General features: G+C 42.1%; 1 protein-coding gene across 12 annotated transcripts in view; it reads right to left on the bottom strand.

Moving 5' to 3' along the window:
* The window catches only part of MAP7 (microtubule associated protein 7), a 167,375-nt gene that overhangs the window by 49,186 nt on the left and 105,133 nt on the right, over window positions 1-13,056 (bottom strand). For all 12 annotated transcript variants that reach the window (XM_004740282.3, XM_004740275.3, XM_013064104.2 and 9 more), the window contains 2 exons: window positions 9,938-10,036; window positions 3,053-3,130 (listed from right to left, as the gene is read on the bottom strand). In XM_004740282.3, coding sequence (XP_004740339.2) covers window positions 3,053-3,130; window positions 9,938-10,036 — 177 coding nt within the window. The remainder of the gene's footprint in view (window positions 1-3,052; window positions 3,131-9,937; window positions 10,037-13,056) is intronic.

Below are 13,056 nucleotides of genomic sequence, written 5' to 3'. Positions count from 1 at the left end.
GAACTTTATTCTCCCTCTCCACTTTGCTTTTTTGAAACTTTGGATTAAAACAAAAAATTTTAATAATTTCAATGTCAGTTGCAATCTATATCCAACACTGAGTAATCAATCTCAATGTCCAATCATTTAAAACTTTGCTTTGCTGGAATTTATGGAGTGTACTCCAATTTTTTTTTCCCCTTAAACTTGAAAAGCGTTACAGTTTGAAAGCCTGGTAACAGCTGGTATTACCAACTGTTTTTGTTTTTAAAAAAGCACAGTCCAGAGATCTGATATTAACATTCCCTCACCCCTTCTTTTTAAAAATATTCCACTGTCATTATAGTTTTTGCAAAGCACAGTTTAAGGGTAGCTGCTCGGGTGTGTCCTTCCATTTTTAGTACTAAAAGATTTTTTTTAAGAAATCAACTTTATAGACTGCAAGGCACAATTTAAGTTAGGTGCTAGGTTTTAGATAACACTTTTACAAAAATATATGTATGTGTGCTTACATGTATGTTTATTCATGTATTTATGAAGATTGAAGAGAGCCTCTCAAGATTTAATTGCTGCTATGACTGATTACACGGAAAAAATAAGGCAAAAAGACATTGCTTTAAAATTAAAAAAAAATGCAATTAATGCAAATGAAAAATAAAAATTAAGACTGATGTATTTCATGAAAATTGTGATTTTTAACAACAAAAAGAGATCAGAATTAAGGAAGCCATGATATATAACATGGCAGGGATAAGAAGAAAAACCATGTCTATTATATGATGGCTCACTAAAACAGTCCAGGTGTAATAACAGGATAATACAATCACCTGAAAACTACTTCGACCCATGTAATATAATCTGTGAAGCATGATGGCTTCCTTTAGCAAATGCCTTTTCCCACATATCCCTGTGTCACTGTTTTCTGATCTCTGTCTCTTCCACCCTCCTGGACAGCACTTCCACATCCTCTGGTGGGAAACTCTGCCGGCACGTGATACCCACAGGCTGGTCGGGTGCTTCTGTGGGTTCTCACCAACCCGTGTGCATACCCTTTCAATACCACCTCCAATTACAATTGCTGTGGGTTTATCTCCCTCCCCACATACCCTGCAGCTAGCCTTTGAAGGGTGGGTCTCAATCTCTATCTTTTGAACACAATACCCAGAAAACAAGGTTTTTGACTTTATAAATTAGTAAGTCCTGTGCTGCCCTGTGGATATGAATTAAAATGTGGGGTTTCCTCTTAAGACAAACATCGAGCCACTCAACATACAGAACTAGGCAACTTGCAGGAGACTGTGTAGGCTCAAAGCGATAGGTCTTGTAACTTCATAGCATAAGAAGTGAGATCATTTTTGTTTGACCAGTGTGTTAATTAATACATTCCACAAAACTAAAAAAAAAGGAAAAGAAAAAAACCAAACAGTGCTTGGCTTTGAAAGACAAACCCAAACAGAAAGGTCTGAGTTACTGTGTAAAAGCTGACTCACAATGGGATTTAAATCATAAAGGGGTGGTCTCCTGATCCTCTGGAGCTACTTCTACTCTAGCAGGTGGGAATTCATGCTGCAACTCTAAGGAAGAGATAAAACGGTTAAGACCTGACCCCGCTGGATGGGACAGAGAGGGGAGAGAACTCAACAGCTAATCCTTGGACCCATCCAAAGACAGGTGGGCAGTTGCTTTTTTGTGCTTATCTGGAGTCTCTTTCTGCTTGGGATGCTCTGCCTTTCCTCTGTTCTGATCTACTTGTCGAACCAACCTGAATCAGGGAACAGTGGGCATACTTCCCAGGAGCAAGAGACCCAGTCTGCAGAGAATGTGGGGGAAAGCATCAGCCTGAGGGCCACAGAAAGCCCTCCACCAGGAACCCACCCGCCTGCAGCAAGCCTATCAGCCACAGGGAACTTCAAGCCTGGGCAGAAAGCTAGGCACACAAAAGCAGCAGAGCTCAATCCCTTCCACCAAGTTGTTGAAATCTGTGTCAAAAAGACTTTGGCAGCAAAAGAACTGACCTGGCATGCCCATTATGGCAAAGGAGAGAACAAGGCCCTTGTTGGAAGAATTAAGTAATGTCAGTAGACTTCTGAAAACCAGCATCCCAACAATTTCACAGATTTGGGTTTGTGGATTAGAACAATAGAAAAGACGGGGTACACATGCTGGGTTCTCCCGCCGAAACATGAATTCTTACAAAATGCAGTGGAACTCTAGAAAAGTTAGGGGTCATCCACTGGGAACATGCTAATAACCTCGGTCAGTCCAATTTTTAAAGACAGAGACATTCTGCAACACTGAGACAAGCTAACCAGACATTTCATCTTTCCAAGGCACTTAAGGAGAGCATCCTGTTTTAGCAGTTTGGCATAAATGGACATCAAAGTAAAGGAGGAGTTAGCATGAGCATCCTTGCTCAGTGTTCTAGAGGACACTGGTGCTTTGATCTTGGCTTCCTGGTAAGGTCATCCCTGGGACACAGCTCTCCAGGTGATGGTATGGCCAATACCACAGTTGCTAACCTTTCACAAAGACCTTAGGTAGCAAAAGAAAAATCAGACGGCTCAGCACCAGGTTCTGCACTCTTCTGGCAGCAAGGCTGGTCGCATCTGTCTATAAATTCAGCAGCAGGGTTATTTTATTATGGGAAGCAGGAAGTGCCCCAGTAGTCTACACACTCATGACTCTTCTTCACATAAAATAGAACCATAAGCTCACTGTCCTTGTGTGCTGTTTTTTTTTTTTTAAGCTGTAAAATGTAAGCTGAGCCATTGAGCCTGTCGTACATACATTCTCTCCTAAACCACATTAAACTGTGATTACAATAAAAGAAGGGAAAAGGACCTTAATCCTGGGCTGGGCTTTCCTGTTACTTAGAATCTGGTCCCCTGTTTCTATCACATACTAAATTCTGTTTCACATCCATCTGTATGACTCACAAAGGCACGTCAGCGAGCATAGTCATTAGAGTGATGTCCGTGTGCTCAATGGTTAAGTGGCCTTTAGTCTTGAGGTGAAAGGTAACAACTCAACGACAGTGTCCCTGAAGGAGGGGATGAGGGCTGGGGATGGATACCTAGCTGCTTCTCACGTTCCTCGCGGCGCTCCCTGGCCATCCGCTGCCGGTCATCGACCCGTAGCACGAGAGGAGGGTCTGCAAATGAGATAAAACATATAAGCAGAAGAGTGGATTTTCTCATTACAATATACTTTGATAAATACCTTTTTAGCTAGTAAGTTCGATGAATGAAATATTACTATGTCTTACAACAACCGAATGAAAGTAAGTATCAAAGTTTCACATTGTGAACATCAACTCTGCACCAGGCATTGTTCTAGGTGCTGAAAAGAAAGCAATCGAGGAAAAAAAAAAAATCTCTGCCCTTGTGGGGACTGTGCTCTATTCAGGGAGAATTTTACGAACAGGATAAATAAGAGATAACGGAATGAAAAAAAGGGGCTGGGGCGTCTGGGTGGCTCAGCTGGTTAAGCGTCTGACTTTGGCTCAGATCATGATCTTGGGGTCCTGGCACGGAGCCCCATGTGGGTGCTCTGCACTCAGCAGGAAGCCTGCTTCTGCCCCTCCCCCTCGTTGCATGTGTTCTCTAATAAATAGAAAAAATCTTTAAAAAAATGAAAAAGGGGAAAATATAGTGAACGTTAGTTTGAAATAAATGCTAAGGGGATAACAAAGCAACAAAGGGGATTGTGACATGGCAGGAAGGGACTGTTTAACATTTTAGACAAGGGCCAAGGGAGGCCTAACTGACGGAACTTTTACGTGTAAAACCCTGATGGAAAGGACACATGGATGTGCAGATATTCCAGGAGATGGGAAGCAAGCACAAAGGCCCTGAGATTAAGAGCACATAATGTGCTCAAGAAATGGGTAGATCTACGAGCCTGGAACGGAGCGAGATCGCAATCAATGGGGCCAGACCTGCAAGGGCCATGGCACGGGGCTTGCTGGTCACAGGGAGGACTCTGGATGGCACTCCAAGCAAAACACTGCTGCGGGTTTCCCAGCAGAGAGCTATACTAATGCATTCACTCTGCTACTACATAAACAAGCAAAATGATGATGATGATGATAATTACCTCAAAATCAGGTTTATTTTCTCTTCTTTTAAATTGACATATTTTTAAGATCTCATGTTAAAAAATAGAAAGCTAGTGGGACAATATTTTACATAGCATGGTGGTGGTTCATCAACAAATTGAAAGGCCCTCCATCCCAAAGGCCTCTTGAAAGCCACGGGATTTGTACATTGAGGGGGAACAGAAACCGTAGAAAAGGCCCATCAGGAGCCTGCAAAAACCTGGCAGTGAGAATCACGTGCAAGACTAAGTGATAGCATTTTATGCTTTTCCTTTCTTTTTCTTTCTTTCTTTTTATTTTTTAAGATTTTATTTATTTGACAGACAGAGATCACAAGCAGGCAGAGAGGCAGGCAGAGAGGAGGGCAGGGAAGCAGGCTCTCCACAGAGCAGAGAGCCCGACATGGGGCTGGATCCCAGGACCCTGAGATCACGACCTGAGTCAGAGGCAGAGGCTTAACTCACTGAGCCACCCAGGCACCCCTCTTTTATTTTCTTTTAAGATATGAGTTTTAGAATCTGGTCAAAGGACCCCTCAGTAGCTCACATTTATTAGGATACTTACTTTTCAGACTTACTGATTATTTATGAGATTTCAAATATTGTTTGTGTAAGAAAATATGGCTCCTGGCCCCAAAAGATTTACTTCTGGAATCTGAAAATGGGCATATGGCCTCCTGCTCAGGCACCTGGTTATGGGCCATACACAGGGGTGTTTTACTGTCATTTGTTTTTGGTGAAAAGAAATGACAGCATGGCAAGTGGCATTTGCAAGAAAGAACTATCTGAGAACAAGTCAAAATGCAGTTAGAAGAGACCTTCAGGGACACCTGGGTGGCTCAGTTGGTTAAGCAGCTGCCTTCGGCTCAGGTCATGATCCCAGCATCCTGGGATGGAGTCCCACATCGGGCTCCTTGCTCAGCGGGGAGCCTGCTTCTCCCTCTGCCTCTGCCTGCCATTCTGTCTGCCTGTGCTCGCTCTCTCCCCTTCTCTCTCTCTGATAAATAAATAAAATCTTTAAAAAAAAAAAAAAAGAAGAGACCTTCAATGATTACTTACGACTTAAGTAATATGCCTTAAACAATGAGGTTTACCCGTTCATAAACACTTATTTAACTATATATAACCCCCAAATCAACTTTATTAAAAAAGACTTTATATAAAAAAGACATAAGCACTTTACAGAAAGCCCACAAAATAGTTTAGGGGTGCCTAGGTGGCTCAGTTATTTAAACGTCTGCTCTTGATTTCGGTTCAGGTCACAATCTCCAGGTGGTGAGATCGAGCCCCGCATCTGGCTCTATGCACGGCATGGAGCCTGCTTGACATTCTCTCTCTCCCTCTGCCTCTTCCCCTCTCCCCGCTCCCATACTTTCCTTCTCACTCAATTAATAAATATCTTAAAAAATAGTTTAATTCCTTTGAATTACATTTATAATTTCTGTCACACCCTTCTTATTCATAGTGTGTACTTTCGAGTACTTGCCAAATTTCAGGCAAAATTTTGAAAAAAAATTTTTGAAGGGAAGATTTTAATAACAACGTATGGGACACACACCCCCTCACCTATCCTCTTCTACCCCAACCAAGCCTGAGAGCTCCAAATCAATCACAATATCAATAACCCAGTTACACACTATAATGGTTGCTGTTTGGATACACAGTAGGAAAACAGCACTACATGGGATGATTTCTGTAATATCATTTCATATGAAGATTATGCTCATCGCATGTAACGAACACCACCCTGACTGATCGTTTAATATATAAGAAACAAGGACATATAGATTGCTGCACAAACAAATCAATCAATTGCTAAAAATAAGGCCAATGCTTACAAGTATCACGATTCCCGCTGACCTTGTTTTGAGTGCTGGAATGATAATCACTATTCATTTGGAATCAGATTTTGAGGAAGTAAAGAATTAGGGCATGGTGATTGTGATATCCTAGATGATTTTGGTTGGATTAGGAACCTGGCATTAGAAAACGCTGAATTGTAGAGGGAAAAAGTCATTCAGGTTTTTTTTTTTTTTTTTTTTTAAGATTTTATTTATTTATTTTAGAGAGAGTGGAGGGGAGAGGGAGAGAGAATCTCAAGCAGATGCTGTACTGAGCACCCTGAGCCCGACGGTGGGGCTCCATCTCCGGAGCCCCAGATCATGACCCTGAGATGGTGACCTGAGCTGAAACCAAGAGTCAGAGACTCAACTGACTGGACCACCCAGGTGCCCCAAGGCATTCAGTTTAAATTCTGTTTCCATCCTTCTGATTACATCCGTCACTTGGGTGCCAGAATGTCAATAATACTGCTGGTGGATTAGAGATGGGGTGGGGGAGGAACAAAGCCTTATTGGTTTTGTTCACTGCGTATTCCCAGTGTTCAGGACCACATCTGGCAGGAAGGAGAATATTTAGAAGCATCTGTTGAACGAATGAGCAAACAACCTTCACTAACTTTCAGAGCCTTTAACCCCCCCCTCAACATACACCAATGGGGCAAACAAACAGCAACCTCATATTTGATAACAGACTTAAAAAAAATAAATGTTAAACAGTCACAGTTTTAATAACCAAAAGCTGATAAAAATTATCTTTAAAGAGAGGTTTCCAAAAAGAAAAAAAATTGAATAGTTCCAAGTAAAGAGTGAATTTTCTAGGATTCTTCGTCTGCCTCTCATCCCCAACCCTCATGTCCCTTTTCCCTGCAACAAAACCAAGGTGCAGGAAGTAAATGAACGTCCTGAACATTTCCCATCGTTTCCTGACAGATCTAACACTGTCAGAAGGAAAAGTTTTCAGAGCAACAGAACGTTGCTGTGAGTTCACCTGCAGCTGCCCTCTGCATTCAACCTCTGGCTGGGACGACTTGAAGCAGGGGGCTGGCCACCCAAACTGGGGCACTTTCAAGAGTGATGGGAAGTGCTCCTGATATCCTGTCTTCAGTGACATGCATGAGCCTAGACCACAAAGGGGGAACTCAGGGGCTCTCGAAGAAAGAAAATCAACTGACACGGACAAGGTTTTCTCAAGAGCTCACCAGGCTTTGACTTCGATCCAAACAACTAGAGTTGACACAATAAATAACTTCACTGGGGCTTTTGCATTTTGCAAAGCACTTTCACAAACATTATCACTTTGTTCTTCACAACAGCTCTACAAGCTGGCCAAGTACCTACTCCTTCAAGGACGAGTTCTCATGCCTGTTTTCCAAAGGAGAAAGCTGAGGGAAATGTCTGTGACCAAGGAAGGTGGCACAGTGAAGTGTCACAGCTAGTTCCTAAAACCAGATCTCTAGCTCAACCCCGGGCCCTTCTGCACACCAGGGCACTCAGGGAGGCATGACAGCGGCAAGATGGAGCAGTCAGAGAAGGCCTGGAAGATTCCAAGGCCTGCATTCCTCTGTGATGGAAATGACTTATAAATGCTAGTGAAGTTTTTTGTGGCTCTTTTAAGACTTGTTGGTGGAGCGTGATAAAGGGATAGAAATTAAGAGGGATTTTTAAAAATGAATTTAAGTTTCTGCTTTTTTTTTTTTTTTTAGGTATGTACTGATCATGAAAAGAATGCCAATGTTCTCATCTAATTAGATTACACTCTGAATCATCTGGAGGCAGCTGATGGCATCCTCAAGAGCCCTCACCCACTCTGTAGACATGGACATATCCGTGATTTTACAAATGGTCTCTTTCTGTCTGGGTCCAAGTATTCCCAGCTGAGAGCACTTGTCTTTCCTAGATAACATGAGACATACCATGCCCACACTTATAAACCACAAGGGCCTCCTATGCCTGTTTCCAAGATAAAATATTAACAACTTGAATGTTATTAACATCAAAGAGATGTTCTAGAGTCTTTATCAGAAGGTAAAAGATGGGAAAACATTTAACTAAAATTTACTGGGTTAGGGACGCCTGGGTGGCTCAGTTGGTTAAGCGGCTGCCTTCAGCTCAGGTCATGATCCCAGCGTCCTGGGATGGAGTCCCACATTGGGCTCCTTGCTCAGCAGCGAGCCTGCTTCTCCCTCTGCCTCTGCCTGCCATTCTGTCTGCCTGTGCTCACTCTCTCACTCTCTCTGACAAATAAATAAAATCTAAAATAAATAAATAAATAAATAAATAAATAAAATTAAATTTACTGGGTTAAAAAAGACCCCAAGAAATCATTTGGTCAGACTATCCATTTTGGGTTGAGGACAATATTCAAAATATTCCAAAATTTAGTATATACTTTACTTTTCACCACCCCTGCCCCAAGTTCCAGAGAATGAAAATTAATAGACTGCTCTAGCCAGACATTCCCATGACTTGTATCTCATAGAAGTAACAGGTTTTACTCAAGCCTAGCCATCCAACATGAAAATTCTTCTATCATCCTTTGGAGATACTAAGGAAAACAACATGGTTTTAAAAGCAAGACCTTCATATGTACATCAGCTCATCTATATATATTTATATAAGCAAGGAGACACATGATGCTCAAAAGACACAATATGAATGACTGCCAGAGAGGTTAGGGGTGGAGGGGAACGGGCAGAATGGGTGAGGGGAGTGCAAGGTATAGACGTCCAGTTATGGAATGAGTAAGTCACAAGGATAAAACGTACAGCACAGGGGATACAGTCAAAACAAGGGGAAAACAGTATATAGCATTTAGCGAATGTTCAGTTCTCATGGTAAGACAAATGAGGTTTCCATGCTAAAGGATCCTCACTTTAGTGTAAGGAACCTAAGTCCCCTAGAATAAGGCCTGGGAGCACAGGGGCCCTGCTTTGCTCCTCCAGTCCCTGTCATGGTCCCAGGCACAGGACAATTACTCATTAAGTAGTAGATGGTGGCTGAAAGGTAGGTGGGTCCATGAACAGATGGAAAGGCAAACTGACTAAGTGGGGAGTCTCAGCCTGCTAATTAAAATTGCACTGAAATTACACATCATCTTCCACTAATGGCTGGTCATACAGTCTGGCAATAGTACTTGTTAGCTGTCCTTCATTTAAGCAAGAAGCCAGATTTATCTGCTCTGTTAAGATCTTTCCCACATGGAAACCCCACCAACCCACCCCCGCTAAACTACGAATAATGGGGGAATGTTTTGTTTGAAGCTAGAAAGAGTGATTTCCATCTTAATTCTCACTGATTCACTGCTCTTGAGTGATTTTGGTCTCGGATGCTGCATAAAGTAGGCTTCCAAGGCCCTCATGAGGGGGTCAAATTGCCGCTGCGTCTCTTTGCTTGTCTACCATCATACTGGACAGTGGGCTCTGTCAAGGACCACACAATGGCTGTTGGACACCTGGAAGCAACTTCATTGTCTTCAACTGTTTATGTTTACAGGCTGTTTGCTTCTTTGTATCACTGAGTGGAACAGACCATGAATCACAGGCTATTAAATGAAATTACCATGTAGGTGTACAATCATTGCAGACAATAGAGAACAAAAACATAATTCTGTAGCAGCTTTGCTATGTATGAAGATTTCCTTAAATGGCTTTTGAAAATGTCACAAGAAAAGATATACAGTAATGCTGGGCACACAGGCACAAAAAGTTGTGGTTCACGCACCATTACAAAAATGAATAGGAAAATGATTACCTCTTATGCATCGCTGGACAGTAAACAATGCACCCACACGCATTATCTCACTGATTGCCAAAATGATTCTGAGAAATTAGCAGGGCATGTGTTTGAATCTCCATTTTAGAAAGAGAAAATCAAGGCTGTAAGAGGTTCTCGGACTTAAATTCATATAAGCCAGTAGGAGTTGTGTTTTGGTAGCAGGATAGAAACTAAGTTCTCCTAAATTCCAGCATGCCTTAAGGCTTTAGGGATAACTTTTTTTCTACAGCAAAAGACATGAATCGTACCTGGTTTACTTCCTGAGTAGTTGCTATTCTGTCCCGAAATAGCAGAGGGACGGCTGGAGGCAGCAGTTTTCTTTTCTTGCACTTTGTAGCTTTCAGGCGCTGTACAAATGAGACAAAGAGAAAAGACCATATTTAGTTTCTTAAAATTGATTTAGAAACATTCACCTATTCAATGTTTACTGTGAACCTTTGTATCAGGCACAAGGCTAGATTTAGGAAATAAAAAGATGAGGCTGTTACAACTCTTGCTGGCTCAGTGGGAAGGACACACCCCAAACTCAAGGGCTGTGGCTCAACCGATCCTCCAGCAGTAGCATGTTCAAGGTTGGTCCCAGTTTAAACATAAAGCAAGCAGGTGGAAGCATGACTGGTATCCAAAGTCTCTGATCTTAGTTCTTAGAAAGCTCATGCATTAGGGACCCAACATTCCAAGAACATACCCAAGTGGGTCACTAGAAGGGAGCCAGGACATAAAATTTACTAGGATTTTGAAACAGGTACTGGAAAAAGTTCCGTAACACAGATTATTAAAGAGACTATGGGAAATGTATTCTCAGAAAGGAATAAAGGGGCAGACATACCCGGTAGTTCTCTGGTTATGTCAAGTGCAGGATCCCATACTTTAAACACATTACTTTCTTTACCCATATGTATTTTTTAAAGATTTTATTTATTTTTCAGAGAGGGAGAGCACAACCAGGGGGAGCTGGAGGCAGAGGGAGAAGCAGGCTCTCCACGGAGCAAGGAGCCTGATACAGAACTCGATCATAGGACCGAGGGGTCACGATCTGAGCTGAAAGCGGATACTTAACACACTGAGCCCCCCAGGCACCCCTTTACCCATATTACTTCAGTGTACCTCAAAGGATATTTAAAAGATGTCTGCTACTGTCTCAGATACAAGTCATGTCAAAAACCGAGCCCATGAGTTTCTGCCTCCTACTCTATGCCTTATAACCTGCTCTGCGGTCTTCCTTACCAGCTGAGAATTCTGCCCTTCCATCTGATTATGCCCCAAACCCTGGACTCACCCTTGATCCTCATGTTCAATCTGTTAGTAAGTTCTTTCCCCTCTACCTTATAAAACATTTTACCACCTCTCTAGCTGCCTCTCTAATCATCTCCTCCCTGTGTGACTACAATATAATCTTACCCAGTCTACCTGATCTTCCCACTGACTACCTTTAGTCTGTTTTCATCGTAGTAGCCAGGGTGATCCCCTTAAAATACAAGTGGCGTCACTCCTCTGCTCAGAACTCTCCAATAGCTCCCATGTTGCTTGGAGTAAAACCTAAGGTCTCCATCATGGCCCACAAGGTACCCCTTTCCTTCTGAATTACTCTGTTCTAGTCATCCTGACTTAGTCCATCCCAGAACTTTGCAAGGACTCGAAACATTCTTGTCTCTGATACCCACATGGATTTCACATCCTCTGGGACTCTGCTCAATAAGACAGATAAGAAAATCCTCTTGAATTGTTTAACAGAGCAACCCCACCACTTAGCACTTCACACTCCTTCCCTGCTTTGTTTGGAGCCCTTGCCCCTGACATATGACACATTATCTCTTCATTAGGCTAAGGAAATTGGACATTATCGAGACAATAGGAATTACTTGCTCAATGTTTTTGAACCAGAAAAGATGGGATGATAATTATGCTTTAAGAAGAGCAAATTTGAAAACTGTTCCTAAGACATACTGAGAAAAATTACTAAAAAATATTCCCTAAATTTACTTTCAACCTCTAGAGAGCAATACACCAAATTTTTGTGGTATTAGCATGGAAAACTGTGGACAATGGGGTGCCTGGGTGGCTCAGGCAGTTAAGTGTCTGATTCTTGATTTCTCAGGTCATGATCTCAGGGTCTTGAGCTCGAGCCCTTCAATGGGCTCCGTGCTCAGCAGGGAGTCTAGTTGAGATTCTCTCTTTCTCCCTCCCCCCAACCCTGCATACATGCACACACACTCTCAAATAAATAAATCAGTAGATATTAACCACTATATTATTTTATTATATTTATTATTTATTATTAACTATATATTATAATATATAATAACTAATATAGATAAAATCATAGACTAAACAGTAAAAGTATCTTATACAAATCTTTTAATATTGCTTACTTTGGATTTGTTTGCTTTAAATAATAGCTTCAAACACAGACATTGACTGGTTTAAGTTTTATCTATTGGGCTTTTTTGGCTTTATTTTCAAGGAAAGTTCTGTAAACATATAGTAAAAAATGAGCAGAAAGCAAATAAAAGGCCTCATTCAGTGTCTTCTGATGGGACCTTGTCACTTGAAATTTTACCAGGCAAGCTACCACTGGAAAAGGGCTACATGGTGTGTGTATGTGCTTACACTGGAGGATGGTGGCTGGGAGGGAAACTGAAAGGAGTATGAGTGGAACCGGGATAGGCTCTTATTCTGATACTGATCTAGAAGGGAAATCAGCAAGTATGCTTGGTTCTTTAATGCTGTCACATAACCTCTCATCCCACCTACCAAAAAGGAGTTGCCAGTTGTCACCATGTGGCAAGTGAAACCCAAGCTAACTGCTCTTGGCTCTAGGCTCACAACTTTAGAGAGATCCCTAAAGATACAAAAAAGTCGATGAAACTCAAAACTCGGAAAGTTTCTAACTCAGTATGTATAGAACAGCCTTTCACAGGGCTCCCGGGTGGAGCAATTGGTTAAGCGCAGTTAAACACGTGACTCTTGATTTCCACTCAGGTCATGATCTCACGGTCGTGAGATCAAGCCCTGTGTTGGGTTCTGCACAGAGTCTGCTTGAGATTCTCTTTTCCTTTCTATCTGGCCCTCTTGCTCATGCTCTCTCTAAAATAAATACATCGTGGGGTGCCTGGGTGGCTCAGTGGTTTAAGCCTTTGACTTTGGCTCAGGTCATGATCTCAGGGTCCTGGGATCAAGCCCTGCATTGAGCTGTCTGCTCAGCGAGGAGCCTGCTTTCCACCCCACCCCCATCTGCCTCTCTGCCTACTTGTGATGTCTGTCTGTCAAAGAAATACGTAAAATCTTTAAAAATAAATGAAACAAGATGGGATTGGGAGGGAGACAGACCATAAGTGACTCTTAATCTCACAAAACAAACTGGAGG

The sequence above is a fragment of the Mustela putorius genome, unplaced genomic scaffold, assembly GCF_011764305.1.
Source record: "Mustela putorius furo isolate JIRA1106 unplaced genomic scaffold, ASM1176430v1.1 tig00003863_pilon_pilon_pilon, whole genome shotgun sequence".
NCBI classification, from domain to species: domain Eukaryota; kingdom Metazoa; phylum Chordata; class Mammalia; order Carnivora; family Mustelidae; genus Mustela; species Mustela putorius.
Note: the sequence above shows the minus strand (reverse complement) of the source record. Positions and strands in the feature narration are given on the sequence as shown.